At 38.0% G+C, this 21,887-nt stretch overlaps 1 protein-coding gene across 4 annotated transcripts in view; it reads left to right on the top strand.

Annotated features, from left to right (window-relative positions):
* LOC111562694 (inactive N-acetylated-alpha-linked acidic dipeptidase-like protein 2) overlaps positions 1-21,887 on the top strand; it is a 520,178-nt gene that overhangs the window by 243,331 nt on the left and 254,960 nt on the right. For all 4 annotated transcript variants that reach the window (XM_055016278.1, XM_055016281.1, XM_055016283.1 and 1 more), the window contains 2 exons: positions 1,084-1,351; positions 19,682-19,801. In XM_055016278.1, coding sequence (XP_054872253.1) covers positions 1,084-1,351; positions 19,682-19,801 — 388 coding nt within the window. The remainder of the gene's footprint in view (positions 1-1,083; positions 1,352-19,681; positions 19,802-21,887) is intronic.

Below are 21,887 nucleotides of genomic sequence, written 5' to 3'. Positions count from 1 at the left end.
TGAACGTCCTTGAACTACTAAAGGCTTTATATTGGGACTGTCTGTTGATTATTTTCTCAGTTAAATGACTGTTAATTTGGTCTATAAAATGTCAGAAAATGGTAAAAAGAAAAAAAAATCTATTTTTCCCAAAGCCCAAGATGATGTCCTTAAATGTCTTATTTTATCAGCAATCTAAACATACTCAGTTTGATGTCAGAGTAGAAACAAAAACAGGAAATATTTAGGCTTAAGAGAAATGAATTTTTTTTACATTACTTTACTTGAGCATATTTATTGATTATTAAAATGGTTGGTCTAATAATTGACAACTAATTGAATAATTGCTACATTTCCATTTAGAATATATGCAGTAAATGTGTCATGTGCAAAAATGTAAAAAACCTAAGCTGAAGGTAACATGGTGGCAGAGAACTATTGCATGTGACAGGTTTGCAGGAGAATTTGCAAGTGAAAAGTTGATGACATTACCATGGTATAACATTTTAATTTTAAGATCACAGTATTTACTGTCACTTCCAACTCTATATGAAATACATGCTTGATGGTAAAGGTTAGGAGAATGCAGCACACATACAAGGAAAGTATTTTTCATGAGGAAAAGCAACAAATGTTGATGAACAAGTGAATGGAAGACAGTAAAAAGTTGAAAATTTTAAGCCTTAAATGAACCTTCAGAGCCTGAATTCACATCCCTTCTTCTCAGCTGAATGGCTCTTAAAACATTAATTGTGAAGAGGTGTGGCAAACTGCACAACTTGACCTTTCTAACCATGCCTATTGTGTGCCCATGCAATGAAGTGCTGGTGGGAAAATAAAACAAACAAAAAAAACCTAACAAACGCACATTTCATAAGAAGGCTAATATGAAAATAATCTGGAAGCACTATCATAGCAAAGGGTGGGAGATCTGGGTAGCCTAGACTCTTCTGGAAAATGGCTAGTCTTTATAATGACCAAGATAAGAGACTAAAAGTAAGTCTTGTGAAATGACATTGAAAACAGTTTGTAGCTTAGGGTTAATAATCCATAATGTTGAATTGTCTGATAAAACAAACACTATTCTCTCTCTGCTGCTTCCAGGTCTTTCTCCAGCCTGTCAGATGACAGTGAGGAATCCAGAGCCAGGTACCTCTACAGGCAGTGGGTCGGACTCGGTCTGACTGACGTCCATCTATCCAATCACACGGTTCTGCTCAGCCTGCCCGGTTCCACACCCAGCACCATCACTGACAGGTCTAGTCATCAATGTTTCCTGCCAAATGGGATCGCATGTGACCAGCGTGGCCCGAACGACCTGCCAAGGCAGCAGTTCTCCTATGCAGCCTACTCTGCTGCAGGAAGTGTGCAGGTAGCGTCCATCACATCGTATTGACTTTTCCTGAAACAAAGGTTGCTTAACCCTCGTGGCTGCTGCACTTCAGTGATGCTCTTCCCTCCCCTTTATATTGTCAGGCTGTCTGTGTCTCCAGCCCTCAGCCAGTGAAGGGTCACCAGTAAAGGTCATAGCAAGTGGTTTAGCTGTAAATGTTCAAGCTTGGTCAGACAGTTCAGGGTCTGAATGTGTTTCAGTGCGGGATTTCTGAGCTGGTCAGGCAAAATTATTATTGTGATTATCAGATAGAATGTCCAACCAATTTGATGAAGAAAAAAAGAAGGTATCCCAAAAAGATGTCTTTGTCTTCAACTTGTTAATGAAAACATTTCAACGCCAATTTTCTTGTGTGCTAAGAAATTGGTGATTTAAGTTCACCAAAAGACTTATTCAATTTTAATTTATTTTCATTTTCTGGAACTATTGTAATGCAGATCCTGCATATGCATAAACTCCTTTTGGACTTTATCTGTTCAACAGAAATTAAATCTGCCTCAATGCAGATTTGGCACCAAATTGTGACCAAACATGAAACATATTTATGCATTTTAGCTTCACCAACTGAATGCATGTGGTTCCCATCTCACACAGTTTGCCATACTGTAAGTACACAGCTTTGCTCAGTGATATCAATAATGTACAGCTCTAATAGATTTCCAGATATATTTATTCAGCTGAGAATCTGTTTCGCTCATTGAGAATTATCAGAAAGTATACTGGTGAAAGGGTGGTGCTTCTTACAACTAATACTAATCTAAAACTCTAAACATAACTTCCTCTGAAGCCCCCATAGTGATCTAGGCAGGTAAGAGACAGCCACCTCAATGACTAAAAACTCTGGCTTTAAGGCCCAACACGCTTCGATAACGCTCTAATTTTGCTTCATAGGCCAGCCTTTAGGATTAATCCATTATTTTTGAAGAATACTCCTTCATGTTTTCACAACTTCGAACTCACCAAACCTAGGCTGCTTGGATTTTTTTCACAAATTGAGAAAAGTGGAGACAAACAGTCTAATCAGTTACAATCAAGTTGAGATGTATTCGGTAGAAAAAGCTCACCATAAAGCAGAAATCAAGCTGATTTTAGTTTCATAATCAAAAGGCTAGACTCACATTCTCCTCATCAGAGTCTTCTCAAGCTTAGTTCCTTCCATGTCTCTGATGAGGGAAGAGATTTTACAATCCTGAATTGCATGCCCGTTTTCACATCTTAAACCAAAATCTTGGGAAGAACACAGTGGCTTTTTTCAGTGCTTCATCTACTACAAAGGCAGAATATGGAATGAAATCATACATGTAGTGGAGTTAAATGGGTCATACAGAAGCAGAGATTTTCATAGAAGGGTGCCCCGGGCCATCTCTTCCAGACTAGAGGTAGTTCACACACATTATGCATTACGCATTAGAAAAATAAGGCTGGATTCTGTAAGTAGAATGGCACCAGAAAACTCAATGCAGAAACCGTAAATATCTTCAACATATTTTGCCTCTTGCTGGATGCACCGTTAATCTTTTCCACCATCTTTCATGAGTGTGAAGGTTAATGGAAGTCATTATACATGTAGTTTGCCCGCACCAGCCAGCAGACACTCCTCCACAAAGAAATACAGTCACACTATTTTTAGTGGGCATCACTTCTCTGCATCCTGGGAACAAAGAAAGGGGTTGAAGGAGATGCTTGTAATTCCCTTGAGCCCCTGTCCGGCCTGAGGGCAGATGAAAAGTTGGAGTGATTCTCTGAATACCAAGTTTTCCTCCTCTTTTCTTCCCCTCCCTCTCTCCTCGTTCTCCTTTCTCTGCTTCGCTCGATCCATCCAGCTGTCTGCTCGTCGAAGTCTACCCAAAGGAGGGTCACAGTCATCCATCACCAGATTATTTCCTAGCACCGTTCCTGCACGCTGCCTTGAATTAAGCGGCACTTTGCCGGATCTAAACATGGCTTTCAGACAATTAAATATGGCATTTGTGATGGATGGATGGCGACCCAGAGCAAGTGTACTGGACTAATAAGTCCTGCTGTTGGTGGCCCTGTTCTGCCGGCGCTGTGGAGAACAGTGCTTTGATACACAGACACACACACACACACACACACACACACACACACACACACACACACACACACACACACACACTAATTAAAACTGAAAGATCAAGCAAAACAATGTGAAAATAAATAGTAGAGTAAAACTAAAAAATGACTTATGATGAGCTCACACTAGCCACAATGCCTGTCAATGCATACTCATGTAATAATATAGTAATTACTATATAATTACATACCTACACTATTACACACAGTACTTAGGGGTCAGACCACACCTGTCTTTGAAATCTGCTTTCATTTAGATTTTAACTACGCTCCTATTAAGTCTTGCTGTCTTGTCTTGCATGGTTTGGGTGTTATTATATTGACAACAAACATATTAACACCTCCTAGAGTCCTCAGAGCTGCCTTTGTGGAGTTTCGCACTACAGTGGATGTCCATATTTTACACACACACACATATACACACACACAGATTTGCAAGGTGAAAACAATACCAGCTTCACTATTGCAGCTGCAATAAGAGAAGATTGCACTATTTTCTTGATGTGGACCAGAGGAGGATAATGTGACTGTGCTTGCTGGGTGTAATGCAGCAATATGCAGACTGCAGTACAATAACAAAGAGGATATATTACACACATTCCACAGGTATAATAGAGTTATATGGGCTGCTGGCATATCTGGTCTCACTTGTCATGTAACCAAATCCTTCAGTTTGGAACGGTTATCTTCAGCCATGATCGCCGGGGTGTGTGCAGTTCAAAAGCAATATTAATACATTAGCTGGGCCATATTTTGCTGTATAGTTTATGGTGGAACGTGTCAAAAAAGGTAAAGTTTGTAGAGGTGATTTCATGTATTTGTTCTATGCTGGCGATTAATTCTAGGGCTATTCTTAACATCTGAGTGGTGAAGGGACTTTCTGAAGATTCAAGCTGTGCTGAGACTCGTCTTTTCATGGACATGAATATAAAACAGTGTAGTTTGGCTTAAATACATACACACTTTCTTTCACACTAATTAATAAATGTAGTGTCAAATTAAAATTAGCTACAAACTTATTACTTGTTTGCACAAATTACTAAGGCACTAGAGAACTAAATTGCACTCTCAACTTACTTAATTCTTGTTAAGAAATTAATCACAAGATAATGGAACAAAAAGATACTGCAAGATACACTCAGCTGACAGTTTATTAATTACTCCAAAAACTAATGCGTGTCTGACACAACCTACTCATAACCTCAAATAGATTTATCTTAATGGAGGTCATTATGCTGCATTTTCTATTGATTTTGAAAGATATTGATCTATATGCATGGTTACTGATCATTCACCTGCATTGCATTACATAATTTAGCCTAGAAAATTTCCAAAAAGTGACCATTACAACCTTAATGAAGGTCAGATTTCTCATAGGACTTATAGGCTGCTTTACTCTGACTTATGTTAAGTTAGGCATAGTTAGTGTTTTCAAACACTGTCATCACTGAAAGATTCCATACTGTGTTCTTTTTCAGCAAGTTATTGAAAGTCTCACATGTTCCTCGAATGTCTTTTAATTTTCAGCTCCAAATACTGCAAAGACAGTTAATTTTATCTTCACCTTATAGCTGCTAGTTTTAGCCCTGTTCTAAGTGAGTTCTTTCAGTGTCTGTACAGCTGAGCTGTCTGTCCCCTTCAGGAAGAAGACTCTTTCTGATAGGTGTGAAGTGTTCTAGACCAGGACTTTGTGCTGCTTCTAACTTTGGATTGTTGCATGCTTTTAAAAAAAATAGGATCTTTGGAATTGCCATTGAGACTTGGAAGGTGCTTAATGATGCACCTTTGATTAGCAAAAATATCCATCTGCACAACCTATATTTTTGGACTGTAAAGTCGAACACATGAGACACATGAGAATTTATGACAAGAAGAATTTAATTGTTTAAGTTGTAAGAAATTGTGGCTTTTCATAGGCATCTGTCTTAGCACTTTGTAACATAACTCCTGAACCAAATCAGACCTTGGGATGTTATTGTGCTTACTTTCATGGTTCCATTTAAGTCAATTGGAATGTTTAAAGAAGAAAACAGGCCACATGGTTGTTTGGCTAATAAGCAGTAATAAAGAAGGGATGTGGGGAATTGCACCGGGGACATACCCGGTTGCCACAGGACCCTTAGGATTTGTAAAAACAGAGCAGTGAAAGTACACAAGCAGCATCCCAGGTGATACGAACATATATGAAGTACAGAAAATCCTCCTGGTGCAGTGCACATTCACCAGAGGATGCTATCCATCAAGCAAAGCGAGATTCCAGCCTCCCTGTAGAATCTCAGGACCATTTTGGTCACAGCTGTAAGAACATGTGAAAAGGTGCCAGACAGGCACATCAATAAGTTTGCAGAGAAGGTAAATACTATATGGACCTACATAGAAACAGATGGTAACTTCAAAAAACTGCACTATATTTCTTTGCTGAAAAGCAGGCTGTGTTCTTGGACATTACTCTATTTAAGAATAACCCGAGTCTTTGAGGCTGGAACTCTATGTGCTCTGAGTCATACAGTGGTGGGAAAGTTAAAATTTGACACAATCTCAAATATTATCATGAAATATTTGTGGAAAAAATATTTTTTTGTGTTTCAAAAGATGTTGCTGCATTAGACAGACACGAGCAAACACAAATGATTTTTTTTGTTTAGTGTTTACAAGAAAAACTAGCAAAACAAAATTCTTAACAGTTTCAATATGTCAGTTCTCAACATTGTTGGTATCAAAGTCAACAAATGACAGAGAATGTGTTCAAAACTGAACAAAAAATAAATAAACCATCACATCATCAAATTAATATTCAGTACTCCTGGTATAAGCGAGCAGTAGAGCTCTAATTGTGACTGGCACGTTCCCCACGAACCTTTCACACTGTTGAGGGGAAATCTCATCCCATTCTTGTTCTTAAGCTAAGAGCTACATCATGTGAAACTTGACTAGATTTATGATGACCTCTTACCCTGTTGATACAAATTGAAAAGGCTTTTAAAAGGTATGGCATTATGCTCTCACTGTGAAAATGAAGGGAAATAATGCATTTCTATTTGATGACTGTCATGAATTGTGAAAGAAAAAGCAATGAAATTATGCAGCAGTATGCATCTGAACTTCATATGAACACTAACAAGCCAGTGTGTCCTGTTCCCTTTCAGCACTGCATAACTAGAAAATCATTTCCTCTTGATTTATTATTCTTACCAGAAGAAATTAGCCTTTAATGTCACCTTTACAGAAACTCATGACAAAAGAAACAAAAATAAGTAATTAAAAAGAAAAGAAAAAGCCAACACTTATTGTACATTTAGATCTTTCCTTTTATATTTCAGGCTGCCCACCTGTTGTTCGGGTTTTGGTTGTTCTGCGAGCTGAAGTGTTTGACCCAATTCTATGAATAATAGTCACAGGATTTTTTTTGTTTTTTTCTTGACATGAATTATGAATGTAAAAGGACGAATTCAATTCACTTGAAATCCAGCTCGATGAAAATGAGAAAGTGGAAGGTAAGCTGAGGTAAAGGCACAGGCTTCATTATGTGACTCACATCACAGTGTCAGAAAGCTCACTGATGCTTTATAAATGCTCACTTTTAAGCCTTCCAAGGATAGACTGTGGGCAAAAGCCTCTGACTAATTCAACACAGCGATGAAAAAGTGGTCGTCCTCAGCCCGTCCCCTGTCTCTTCTGTTTTTCACCTTTTAACTTCACTCTTTGTCTGTCCTTTGGACGAGTTCCCATAATTCTCCATTGTGCATGGAATGAACCGTTTTGGAATTTTTATTACTCAAGACATACATAGCTGTTAATTAACTAAAGATCTGTAAATACATGTTCCCCAGTGGGCTTTGCTATCGGTTAGTCTTGCTAAAAAGTTTGTCATCAGGTCAGTGCATTCTCAGGCGGCATATTGCCATGGGTCACAGAACTCTGCACAATGGGCGAGCTGGCCATGCAGTTAGAAGCCTACATACATACATAGATCTGGCACCAGTCCAATTCTGGGAGAAATAGTACAAATAGTTCTGAGTTTATGTCCTTGCATCCTTTAACAAAGTTACTGATAAGGACTAGAGTGAAGTTTGGAAAGGTTGCAAACCAGTGTTGGACCTGCTTCTTCGTCAGCCATTGGGAGTAAGCAAAAAATAAGTACTTTTCATTTGCAAGACTGATATTGTGATGTACTTTTTAAACTTTCTCAAACTTTGAAAGCGCTCCGTGATCACTGCTTGGATGCTCTTTGTATCACTTCTTCTCAGTTGGATTCCTCTTACAGCGAGGGGTTGTGCGTTTTAAATGAAACTGTAAGACTTGACCTTTCCAAAAATGGTAGTTGCTTGTCTGTGCAATAATAGTGTCAGCGAGGGAAAACAATATTTTACATCAAATTTAATCATGGTTACAGCTTGCATGCAGCTGTGTGTTAATCTGAACACCTATTACTCATGTTTTTATTACTACATTTGTTCATTTCAGTGATATATGATCATTTGTGACCTTTGCAAGTAGGCAACTGTGTATGACCCTTCAGTGAATAGTCATACAGTATCTCCCATACATAGTTATGAAAATATAATTACTGGCAGCATTTTATTGTAAAACACATGTAAATTTTATACTATAAAATATTTTTCCTTTATATAAAGGCTACTATAACTGCAAATATTAATTGTATCAAATGCTGGATGAACTGGATCATCTCCACCGTTCTGAGAAACAACAAAACAAAAGAACGTTCAAGAATTCAAGGATATGATATTCATTGTCATTGCATTTCTGCAACGAAACTTTGTTGGCACTTCCCAAAAAAAATCCAGAAACAACATAGTATAACAAACAATGAACAGCTGTATAAAACAAGTATATATATATATATATATGTATATATATATATATATATATATATATATATGTATATATATATATATATATATATATATATATATATATATATATATATATATATATATATATATATATATATATATTTAAAGTTAATTGAACAAGTATTTAAAAAAGTGTAAATGTGTGGTAGTGCAATGAGGTGCAACGTCTGCTTTAAAGTGTCTGATGCAAGTAAAATGCTCGGTATGAAATGGTTATTGCACATTAAAATGATTATTGTCCATCAGTGAGTCTCTGTTTGAGAGCTGGGGGGTGCGGGGTGGGTAAGAGTTCCATCTCTGGGTTATGCATGTCTGTGGGGGCAGGAGGGTGGGGGAGGGAGGAGATGTATTGGTGTAATGGAAGCAACAACTCTGGGGAAGAAGCTGTTCCTCAGCCTGGTAGTCCGTGTTCTGATGGCCCGGTACCTCCTCCCTGATGGCAGGGGGAACAAACAGGGAGTGTCCTGGGTGGCTGATGTCCATGCAGATGGCCCGTGCTCTTCTCTGCATGCACTTAGTGTACAGAATCCAGGTCCGAGAGCTCAGCTCCCACAATTCTCTGTGCCACCTTAACCACCCGGGACAGATCCTATCTTTTGCTGTGCAGGAACTGTACCACACTGTGCAGCCCTGGCAGAGGATGCTCTCCATGGTGCTTCTGTAGAAGTTTCTGAGCAGTTGTGGAGCCAGACCAGCCTGCTTCAGCTTCCTCAGGAAGAACATCTTCTGCTGGGTCCAACATGATAAAACATGTCTAGACATGACTAGACCTAATGCCATAGACAAGACCTTAAAATAAAGGTAGTAAAATTATCTTGAAAGTAACCTTGTTCTCATCAGTTGAACCCTCTTCATACTTTTGAGCAGAATCGTTCCAACGGGACGGAGGGTAATCAAGGTTGTTGCAGTCACAGCATTGCTGGAAATAAGCTTGAGGGTAGCTTAGAAATTCAAACAAGAAAATGGCTCTTCCATGAAAGATTTCCTAGATGGAGACATATAAAGAGCACTCTCTGGCAGCATTTTCTGAAAATCAAAGAAACAGAATGAAAAGGCAGGAAAAAAAAAAACACATTGTGTTAGGGAGGTGAAAACACAGGCTAGGTCAGATGAGGAGCAGAGGAAGAAAGAAGGGCAATATAGAAAGTGAAGGAATCACAGCAGGCTCACGCCCTGTTGCAGGTAAAAGAAAATAAAAGGTGCTGACATGGCAAAGTGAGTAGAATAAGCAGGCTAGTGCAGCCAGGCACCAGCTCTGCTATTTTCTTATCAACCTTACTTTGCGTAAGAAGGAGAATGATGCACCCCACCACAGGTGAGGTGCCCTGGAGTAATCACTGACATCTCCACTGAGACAACCTGAGATATGCAGGTACATGTATTTGAGAGTTCAGGAACTTCAGTAACACTGTGGATCAGTGAAGCTTTTTGAAGGTGTTTTCCACGTTAACTGTGATTCCATAACATATTATAATGCACATTTTGAAGTATCGGATTCGAAGAAGTTAATGAAGCAAAAATTGAAATGTCCCCAATTTTGCAAGAGTTTTTATTCTTGTTTGACGTGGTATTTGACTTTAATCTCACATGACAGATCAACTGTTTTTGCTTCTTTCGTTGTCTTCATCTCCAAACAGCAACACAAACATGTCCATTGCCAGCTGACATGACAGAAAAATTACAGCCTTCCCCAACTGAAAACAGTTCCAAAAGGCTTTTCTCCATTTTCCGTCTTAGACAGCCAAAGTTTAATTTATTTCATACTCTATTTATTTTTTTGGCAGTTGGCAAACAACTTCTTTTCTGTCTGTTACAGCTAATGCGGCCTATACTGCTACCTCTGGCGACACTATACAGGATGACTTATTTGCTCCAGTGCAGTTAATGGAAACAAGCCCAATTTACATTTTCTTTTTTAAAAGGTTTTGCAACAATTCAAGAGTTTGCTTCACATTTGCTTGACAATGGGTTTGCTGAAGCTGATACCAGATTTTGACAACCAGAGAGACACTGTTGGAACAGCACTGTGATTGGAGATTAGGGGTATAGTAGGGGTATAGTAGCTCAAACAGTGCAGCTCATCTGGTCAAGCATCAACTGTGTGGTTATGGCTGCACTGATGGTGTACATCCAAGTAGCTTATCTGGAAAACAGTTTAGAATGCAGATGCAAGAGATGGTTAAAGTAACTGTAACCATCTACCCTTAGCCTCTGTGACACGAGCCTACACTGTCAGTCTATTCTGTTTGAATGCAAATGAGCATGACAGGGGGTGTGCGTGGTGTGGCTGTTGGCGGAGAGGGCAGATGCTGCAGATGCAAAGCTTGACTGGTGTAGGTGTGGATCCAGACAGATGGGATAGAGGAGCAGAGGGGTCCAGACGGCTAGCGATGTACCTCAGGCAGACGGGGAAAGTTGCAGGGAAATCCAACTGGGCTGGCAGGTGGTCCGGGACTGGAAAGCAAAGAACAAGGGTTAAGCAGGAAGCAGGTAACGAGGGAGCTAGACTGAACGAGAATCTGTACTGACTGAGACTGTTGAACTTTCTGCCGCTGATTAATGTGCAGAGTCCGGCTTTATGGAGCAGAGGAGAAATTTGCGTCATTGCTTCCACCATCACTTCTTGCAGATAAAATTGGCAGCACCTGCCCACATGCCACACCAAACCCTCACGCCCACCTGAGGAGAGAAGGAAGGGAGGAGGAGACAGAAGGTGGCTGCCACTATTTGGAGCCAGACATGGAAGGCGTAAGAGCAACGCCCTCCCTAGGCTACCCCATCCCCCTGTAGGCCTACATTTCCTCCTACCTTACACATCCAGTTGTTTGTTTTCCATTGCCCACGCTTTCTACATCTCCCAGCTTTACCACCCACTTCAATCTGCATTAAAACACCCACCCACATTCAAACAACCCCTTACACACAAACAGACTATGCTACCAATTAGAAACAGCCCATTGCAAATAAGGTATTATATACATTCCACTAGTTTGTGTGTGTGTTTGCCACGGAGCGCAAACAAAAGAGATCCATTGGGTTTACAATATGTGTGTATGTGTCTGAAAGCATACAGGTACATTTATATGCGTATGTAGATGTGTACATTCATAATCACAGAGCAAACATTTGCAGGTTGCGCCCCCTCTGTGTAAATTATAACTGCCTTGCTAGAACAATCCACACTCCAAAAATATGTTGATGAAAGACTAATTACATCCCAGTAGAATAAACTATGATAAACTAATGAATCTGGGAAGCCCTGGTTTGCTTTTCTTGGGGCTTTTCACTTAGGATATTGGAAATAAATGTTTTTGTAATATTTCGATCTAAGTTTCTTTCATTACGAATAAGATGCAGAGACAAAGACTATGTGCAGGTAGACAAAGCCAAAAATAGATCTTAGTGCATTTACAATATTGCTCTTTGATCAAAGAAAGGAGTTAATACATACATTGTAAATTGAGACACTAAAGCTGCCTGATCTCTCATCAACTGCATTGCATTGAATTTAACAACCAATACTAATGAGATCTATAATTAAATAATTTAACATTATTTAGAAACTGGTAATATGTCATCATACTTATCTTCATATAAATCATGGCTGCTGTTAATATGAACTCAGCCTCTTAGGATGATAATGGAATTGCAGTTTCAAGAAAAAACAGTTTTTCCTCATTAATATGCAAATGTGAAGCACATGTGCTCCAGAATCTAATGAAATCACCGTCTCTATAAGGGCTGCCTCAAGTGTGATCATGGATATTCTGCAGTTAAATCTGTACGAGAATGAATTTACAGGATTGTGACCACATCCGTATTAAATGATCCTGCCCGTTCAACAGGAGTAAAATATGCTCCCAAGTGTAATTTAAAAAAAAAAAAAAAAAAAGTTGCATTATGTAACAGCTGGGGCGGCTACTGAATGCTGTTTCTATCAATTAATCTATCAATTATTTTATCAATTAATTCACTGATCTAAATCATCATATTAGTCAAGTCAAAAGTGCCCTATCAGATTTGTGTTGTGTCCTGTCAGGTGAGAAATGTTTAATTGGGATTTTTCTAATTTTGAAATATATTTAATGTAACATAATAATATATTGCAGTATTTATAGTAATAGATTTTAAACATATGATGATCATTAGTACATAAGACAGGGGAGTATTAACTGCTCTCTATAATAATGCAGAGATAAAATATAAATCACTTCAAACATTATTTTTATTACTTTATTTAATATATTTTATAAAGTGACAAAGGGGACAGACCAACTATCATAAAAGATGTGACTGTAAAAAAAATGTCATAAATAAAGTTTATGATTTCAATAAAAAATAAATAAAATAATGCCAATCAGAAAAAAAATGGACCTCACTATAAACAGTCTTTGACATTGACACAGGTAGGTCATCCATGGCTCAGATGCATTATCTGAAGTACATTTTACATTCTGCAATCAAGTTAAACAAAGTAATATGAATAAAAATAAGCATTATGGATATGCCAGATGCACTGCATATTGTACATCTTAAATTACAGCCTTTGCAATTTACTAATTGCTCAGTTTCAAACTTAGACTTAAAATCGATTAATTGTTCAGTCCTCATGGGGAAAATGTTTTGTGTGCCTGCCTTTACCGCTGCTGCTGCTTTATTCTAGAATAGTCAATCAAAATGGATCTTCTAAACAACCGATAAAAATCTTCTTCGAGCTTCAGTGAATTTCCACTTAATTTTGGTGTTTATTTGCTAACAAATGATACCTCACCACAAAAAAGACCGAGGTTTTGCTATTTACAAGGCAGTTAGACAACATGTCCACCTTTAATGTTTTCATATGAAATAATTCCTCAATCCAGAAGCATCCATCAGCGTGTTTTTGACAAATGCTCATTTTGGGCATTGGTATGTTCACATCTCATATGCAGCTCTGCATGTATAGCTTCTTACAGACATTTTAACAACACTCATCTATTTAATGCTTCACATCCCTCTGCAAAGCTTGGAGATTTATTCCCCCTGAGCACAGACCCACATAGTCACCGGCAGACAATCTCACAGGAAAGATGGTGCAACACAGGTACAGTATAATGTATCAAAGGAGCATAAATGTGCTTTAAAGAATTTGAGGGTGCATTTGTTTGATTTTTTTTTTTTTTATCACTGAGGCTCACACCGGCCTGTACTCCATTTATCTTCTCAAAATGTTAAAAACATGCCATATGAAAATTAATCCATCAATCAGACTTCATTTTGTGTTTTACAGAACAAAGGGAATAAAAAAAGGCAATGAAAACATTTGTCCACTTCTGCAAACATTGTGTTATAAACAAAGGATTCAATTAAACGGGGACTGAGGAACTGCGAAAATGCTATCAGAAATAATTGAATGCAATGAGGAATGAGGATTATTATTATATTTACTAGTAATAACTGTCTGCTGTTTTTTATGTGGTTCCAGCATCCTTTGATTTCTTTTATCCTCATGCCCCCCTCCCAGAAGCATTATTGGGTTATCCGCCTGTACATCCCTTTCTTGTGCTTGTGTTATCTCAGGATCACCCGAAAAGATTTTTGTTTTCTTTTTCAACTTTGGCTCAAACAATCATTTGGTGAACTGATTAGGTTTTGATGGTCGAAGTCACTATGACTTCATAAAACATTTTTGGGACCAAAACTGAAGAATTCATACTCAACTTACAACAAAATTTCACACAATTGTCTACAAGGATAAATGATGCAATCATAACATTGTGTATCCAAAAGATCAAAGATCATTGTCACTGAGACATCAAAAAAGTTCTTCAAAAACACTTGCCTAGTCATTACTGAACCATTCTATATCGATCGATCAACGCAACCACTACAGTTTCCAAGACTAGTGTCACCAATTCAGTGTCCGACCAAATGTGACACTGTCACAATCTCTCCTTTTCTTCCTGAGGGATGGTATTCAAGACATAAACTTCACATAAAAGATGGACATGACTACTTCCACGTCACTCGTCAGTTTTGGAATAATGTTTTATTGAGTTAGCCTTTTGGCTATCATTATGTTGGTCTTTTGGAGCCATATCTACTAAGCAGACAGTGGATCTGTCTGGTAAACCTGAGGACATTGGTGATACAATATGAAGTTGACCTTACTTTAAAATAAACCCTGCTTTATCATCTATTTTTCTTGAAATCGGGCCATAATTCATAAAATACACATCAAGCCATATTCAAAAAGTTGTGAGTCCATAAACTCCCTGGTAACAAATCAAGTTAGAAGTATAGTCATTTTCTCAGAGATTTCTGTACAATCTGACTTCTATTTGCGATCAAATGAGGCTCCCCCTGCTGGCTGTGAAAAAGAATACAGATTCAAGCCACCTGTCTTCACTTTTTAGATCTGGAGGCTGCATCCATCTTTTAAATAACATCCTTTGGTGTTGATTGCCATATCTCAGGATAGATTGTGGCCACATTTCACATTTGGTAAGTTGCTGAATTGGGGGCACTAATCTTGGAGGCCCATCAATAAAATAGGGTGATGATATAGATCTTCTGCCAGGTCAAACATTTGTGTGAAGCACCTACATTTCAGAATCTGTAGCTTCCATGCAGCAACATGCAGATTTCAATTAACATTCCTAAGTCTGCACTACGTACAAATATGAGTCAGGACAGACACAGATAGTAGTCAACTGCAACTTGACTGGTTGGCAGAGACACACAATCACAAAGCGGTGTCTCTAACTTTATTTTTAATGTAACCATTCACATCCAGTTGTATGTTTTTAATCAATAAAAAATCTCAATCAGTTTTCCTGTAGGATCTCGTGAACAGTTACAGAATGGCTTTCCCAACACTGGCTCTCTTTAAGCCTGCCTCTTCTTGTTGTCAGACATAATGACAGTGTCATTGTGAAGGCACTTCATTCACTTAACGTGATAAGAGTTAATTACAGTGTTTGTGCAGCCTTCAATAAGTAGACTGCAGAAACAATCCATGACCTCCTCTGTCTCCTCCCTGCATGGCTGCTCTTCTTTCCTCCACCAGTTTGTCTGCCTCTGAATATGCATTCAAAAACAGACAGTAGCAAAGACAGTCATATTTGTGTTTGTATTCACATTTTTACCATATAGAAAGAAAACAGAGATTGACATATTCATTCAGCATTTATGTAAACTCAAAATGCATTTAGGAATGGAGGCCTATTTTACAATATAGCTGAGTAAGAAAAAAATGATGATTGAGCCACACAAATAAGAAACTTTGTCAAAACTCAACAATAAAAGTTAAACAACAGTTTGGTCACATGGTAAAAACTTTCATTAGACAATTTAAAAACCAATGAATCAACCTAAACAAGAATAGCTGGGAGTAAAAAGATTAAATTAAAAACCTTCACGACCCAAAGTTCAACTACCCTCAGTTAAAAAAAAAACAAAAAGCAAACAAACCTGTGTCTGCAGTGAAATCTGATTATTTGAGCATATTCAGAAACACAGTAGTGTGTTTAATATTTACAATGACTCCTTACTCCTTTTACTTTTAGTAAGGACGGACTATTGCTCAGACATTATGTGGCATCTGTGTTATGACATTTAAGGTTTCAGAGACTGTTAAGAGTCAAAACTGACTCAGAAAATTGTGATATTTTAATGCATATATTTTTTATATGAGTAAGTTATGTAAAGTCGCTACAAAAGCTGTATTTACCAAAATTTGTAATTAATTTAGCTCTCATATTCTCGTTGACATAACTCTAGGGTGCAGAATTTATTTTTTTTTTTGTTTTTATCTTCTTTTTTTTACAGGAATTGGTGCATATATTTTATTATTGGAGAGGTTTTGAATAAGACATGTAGAATAATGTGATTTTAATGAACATCATGATTTTAAGCTGAAATTTTGTCAATTTTCCCAACTGAAGCACTTCAGAAGTCATTATTTCAAGGCCCACTATAAAGTTTTTTAAAAAGTAATTCTCTTTTCGTTTCTGGGATCATTTTGAAGATTTGTAAGCATTTAGAGATGTTTTTTGTTTGTTTGTTTGTTTTGATCTTTGTTGCCTGATAATTGTGAATGCAAGTCTATTTAAACTGTAGATTTTCTTTCAAGTGTGTAGATGTGTCTTTATTATTTATTTAGGATACAGATACAATCTGTACGTGCATATAAGAAGTTGCTTATTCACATTTAATCATTTCATTGGGGTTTAATGAGAGTTGGAGATCTCCCATAATGAATATACTGCTTTAAAGTACATGAATGCAACTGTGTTATATAAACTGAATAGTATTCATTTATAAGATAAGTTCTTAGACACCATCCATCAAGCTATATTAGCCCTGTTGTCATCTTTGGAAAACTCAACACAGATCTCCTGTAATTGACAGGCTGGGTTAAGAGGAAAGGGGGAAAAAATCACCTTAACAGGAGAATGATGCTCACAGCTTCAGCCAGACAGAGGACACTTACATCATTAATTTCATTACCTTGCCGAGAAGAAACGAAAGTTAAAAAATGGCAGCGCGGAAAGAGAGATGGATCTAGTTCGAGCAGCAGCATCTCAGTGCATATAGAGATTCTTCTGTATTACAATTTGCAGTGTCTTGTACTGTTCCATGGCCTGCAGTTTAAATGGAAGACTTTTATGATGCAAATACAGGCAGGAGCGATAAATCTCCCTCGCTCTCTTCTCCTGGGCTCTCCTAATGCACAAAGATGTGATCTCTCTCCTCCTCTCATTCCCACAGTCGGCCTCTCTCTACCACTCGCTCGCTGTTCTCCCCACTGCAGCATCGCGTTACACTCGCCCCCAGGCCACATGAAAAATGAATCAGGCCCAGGTGAGGCAGTGAGGGGGTGAGGAGGGGGGAGAGAAAGGAAGAAAGAGCGAGAGAGGGGGTGAAAGAGAGAATGATAGAAAGAGAGAGAGAGAGACCCCAAAAAGTAAAGCTTTGACTTTGCTCAACAACTTCTAGGTCGCTTTAATTTGGAAGATGGTAACACTCACTCAGTCACACGGACACGAATAGACACAGACTCATGCACGCACAAAAAAAAAGTGAATTTTGAGTGCTTTAAATAAATTCTATAGTATTTTTGGTCATATCAACTACATAAAGAATTAGTACATGCAGACTTATAATTCATGACCTCTACAACTTTTTTCTTTTGCTCAAAATTACTATCCAATGTAATTGCAGTGAGGTGCAGGTTATGTCAAATGAAGCTAAACAATGGTTATTTTTCATTTGAATTGTTCAATTGCCATTACATAGATATTTTAATATAATGATATGTTAATATAATGATATGTTACTATGTCAAAAAAAGAGTGGAAGTGGAGTTTTGTAATTATGCTTATTAGGCTACATAATTTTTACTGAAGTAAAAAGTTATAAAGACAGATTAAAGTTCTCCCAAGTAATGTCTTCACTAATTTCTTCAGCTATTTCCACACTTCTGCTTCTTAGGTAAATAAGTCACCAAGTCTCGACATTGTTTCACAATGTATACCTGTCACATATCCAAATAAAATAAAGGAATCTGTGGTTTCCTATGATACTAGTTGTTTCCCCATGCACTGAAGAATAATCCAGTTGTGTAATCTCGTAGCTAATGTCGGCCTTGTGTCCAACACAGAGCTGACTTTACATTCCTCCTTGTGTGAAAAATAAACCTAAAATAATAGACTTGTTTTTAAATGAAATGATTTAAAATCTGACTTTAACAGTCAAAAGGGAAGTGCAGATGACTTCTGTGCAAAAACCGGCAATCCAAGAGTCTTGAGGGCATTTTGGAAGTGAGCTACTGTGTGGGAACATGTTACAACCAGCGCCTCCTACCCTGTGTGTGTGTTTTAACTATATGTTGTGGCTATGCAAATAGGGCTGTGTGATCCCCACTCTCTGGTTGGACCACGACGGCAGAGGCGTGACTGCAACCAGGAGTCCTGTGATTGGTGCAGCGCTCACCAGGCTGACCAACCGAAAACTGCCAACTCTTTTAAAAGCGTTGGCAGTTCAGCTGAACGAGGCAGCTGACTTCTAGCGTGTCATTCTGTGTGATCTGTGTGGTTGAGGCAAGATTGTCTGTGTGGTAGGAATTGGACCAGGATTAGTATTAAAAACTGATACAGCAACATTTCATTTCATTACAGGTAGTTTTCTTTTGTCTACTTTTCACCAGGGTTAGGGGTGCTGACTCCCATGTAGTTTTGTTTTGTCAGTTCCCAGGTAGTGAGCCTTTTTGTTTAATTTTTTCTTTTGTCCACAGTGATTGTATTGTAGTGTAGTGTTAAGTTCTCCTTATGAGAACTCTTCTTGTGTTTTGCTGTTTTCTTTAATTTGAGCAGCACCCACCAGCCCTCTTCCTTAGTTTTGCCTCATTTGTATAATATCTTACACATTCTTGTTTAAACTTTTCTATAATAAATAATTTGATTTTTACCAACTACAACTGTTTATGTTGCTTCCCTTCCCCCCTGAGCCGGGGTTGTAACAGAACACTTTGGTGAAAAACATAATGACATTAATTTTCTTGCTTTGACACGAAGCACTGATTTTTTTTATGCAATATCCCACCATCATGCTTCTGCTATTGCCAGATTCCAGACAATCTTCCTAACACAATATATACTGTATATATTTTTTTTCTTGATGATAAAAGGCTAATATAAACACTGATCAGGCATAACATTATGACCACGGACAGGTGAAGTGAATATCACTGATTATCTCTTCATCATGACACCTGTTAGTGGGTTGGATATATTAGGCAGCAAGTGAGCATTTTGTGCTCAAAGTTGATGTTTTGGAAGTAGGAAAAATGGACAAGCAGAATGATTTGAGTGAGTCTGACAGGGGCTAAATCGTGATGGCTAGACCACTGGGTCAGAGTATCTCCAATACTGCAGTTCTTGTGGGGTGTTCCAGGTCTGCAGTGGTCAGTATTTATCAAAAATGGTCCAAGAAAGGAGCAGTGGTGAACCGGCAACAGGGTCATGGGTGGCCAAGGCTCATTGATGCACATGCAGAGTTAAGGCTGGCCTGTGTGGTCCAAGCTACTGTTGCTCAAATTACTGAAGAAGTTATGTGTGTATATATATATATATATATATATATATATATATATATATATATATATATATATATATATATATATATATACACAGAATATACAGAATAAGGTCTCACTTAGAGTATGGATAAGAGGGTGAGCACACTGCTGACTGGGCATGTAAACACACAGTTGTCATCTGACATGTATGTCAAGCATCTTGGAAAAATAATTGATGAAACGGCATTTAATATGAATTCAAGAACTGTTTCTCCTCACCAGGGGGAGGTGGTGGACGTCCAGTACGCCAGTGTGGACGACCTGAGGAGAGCCAAAGACAGCCTGAACCTCACCAACCAGATCGCAGTGGTCAAGCTCGGCCAGGCGCCTTTACTGTACAAGGTAAGATCAAATCAAAGCTGTATAAAGTGGTACTCGGCTGCGCTGCTGATAAGGGAATCACACATGACTTAATGCAGAGTGCTGATCGACCTGATACTATAATCCTGCAGCAGGAAAAATATTCACCCAGACTGTGCAATGAAATCTTTTGGTCTTTAAAAAAAAAAAGGCAAGGTATGACTCAGAAAATGATTTTTTGCGTAATGAGAGGATTTAAAACAAGAGTTCCCTAAATGATGTCAGGTATAACTTACTGGCATCCAAATATAACTCGCTGCCTTTTGAAGGAACTGTGTGCAGCTTTTTACACTCAACAAGACATAATGTATATGGTTTGTCATGCACCATAATTTGACATATAATTACTACACCTAAACCTGAGTCTTTTATCTGCACCTCCTTAGTACGGCGATGTCTGAATCCATTTGCATTCATAAGAAACAACATCAGCAATGCATTGATTGATTAGGCCTGTTTCTCCTTGGATGTGTGCCACAGTCCGCTCAAAGCAGTTTTCTCATCAATTAGAAGATGACAGGGAAAATATGAATTCCAATTCAGTTAATTAAAACATAAACATCTACTTACATGTTAATTACTCATAAATTTATCTTCACTTTCCATTAAATCAAAGTAATTTAATTATAGAAACTGGAATACATGAGGACTTATACAATATCCAGTTATGGGAATGTGCACTAATGGAAATTTATTCTGTCCATGCATTCTGTTCATGACTAAATAAATGTCAAATTAGGTGTTTTATTGTATAATATATAGAATTACTTATAATACAAATTAATACCATGTTATGTTAAAACCAGTGTAAAACCTCTCTTGCATAGAAAACGCTGAAATCTTTACCTCCATTTCTTCCTGCTTTGCACAGAAAACAAATCTAATGTGACAGAAAATGGCAGTAGGGATTAAAATGACATCTCACATATGTGTCTAGTTTGTTAATCTATTGACATTTAAATGGCACCTGACAAAAAGACATTTCACTCCATACAACAAGCACCTCAAGCTACAACAAGTAACACAAACTTTCTTAGAATTAATCTATGGTTGAAAGTTCTGTAAAACTAGTAAGTAGAACTTCGTATTGTATGTTGGTGGTCAAACCATTATGATGAATGAATACATAGATTTTTTAGAGTCCTTTTTCGATGTTGAAATGCACACCCTGGCTTTTCATTGAGCTTTGAGCCTTCAGTGGTTAAAGAAGGTTTGCTCAACCTCATTAAGATGAATCTGTTCACTTGCGAGCATCCATGGCACATTTAGGACTTCATCAGTGTTGGCTTAAAAGTTAAGCATCAGAATAATTTCGCACGGTCTCCGTCAGAGGATGTATTTTGCTCAGCTGAAAGCTCCAGTAGAAGCTAATAAAAGGATCTCAGATGGAGAACACGCTGTAGCCGAACTGACAGCTGCGTGGAGCACGGTGTCGGGTTGGCTTAGCTAAGTCATGCTTTACTCCTAACATGAGCAAAAACAGTTTGCATGTATTTCACAGCGAGGAACAATAATTCACTTAATCCTGACATTTTAATTAATGGTGAAGTCAACACCTGTGACACATGTTAAATGTAAGTGACACAAACCTGTCTTTTTAAAACACGAGTGAGCGGGGTCATCGGCAGGTTTAATCTGAATAATTTTAGGAGCATCAGGCACCAGTTGGCCTCGTCTGCTGCAAAGCTCTTTGTGCACACTTTGCCTTTTTCCCATCTGTCTTACTGCTTTACAAGCCGGTCACAGGCAGGTGTTACTACATTCAAACCTGTGTACTCACTTGACAAACAAATCCTTAGGATAAAATGTCATCACTGAAATATTCTGAAAAAAAAAACGACATAATTTTCTCTCATTTGATATCTTTCTATTTTACTCTGATGCATGTTGGATGTTTAAAAGCATCTACTAAAGGTGACTGCAGTTTTGAAAGACAGTCTGTGATCAATCTGCTCTTCTTTTCAAACCCACAAACATTATGGACTCAGGAAGCTTTAGAGTGTTTAAAAAGACCTCAAGCTTTGGCTAAAATCAGTGCTAAAGTGACCCCATCAGTGATTGCTTTTTA

This window comes from Amphiprion ocellaris, chromosome 2 (genome assembly GCF_022539595.1).
Source record: "Amphiprion ocellaris isolate individual 3 ecotype Okinawa chromosome 2, ASM2253959v1, whole genome shotgun sequence".
NCBI lineage: Eukaryota > Metazoa > Chordata > Actinopteri > Pomacentridae > Amphiprion > Amphiprion ocellaris.
Note: the sequence above shows the minus strand (reverse complement) of the source record. Positions and strands in the feature narration are given on the sequence as shown.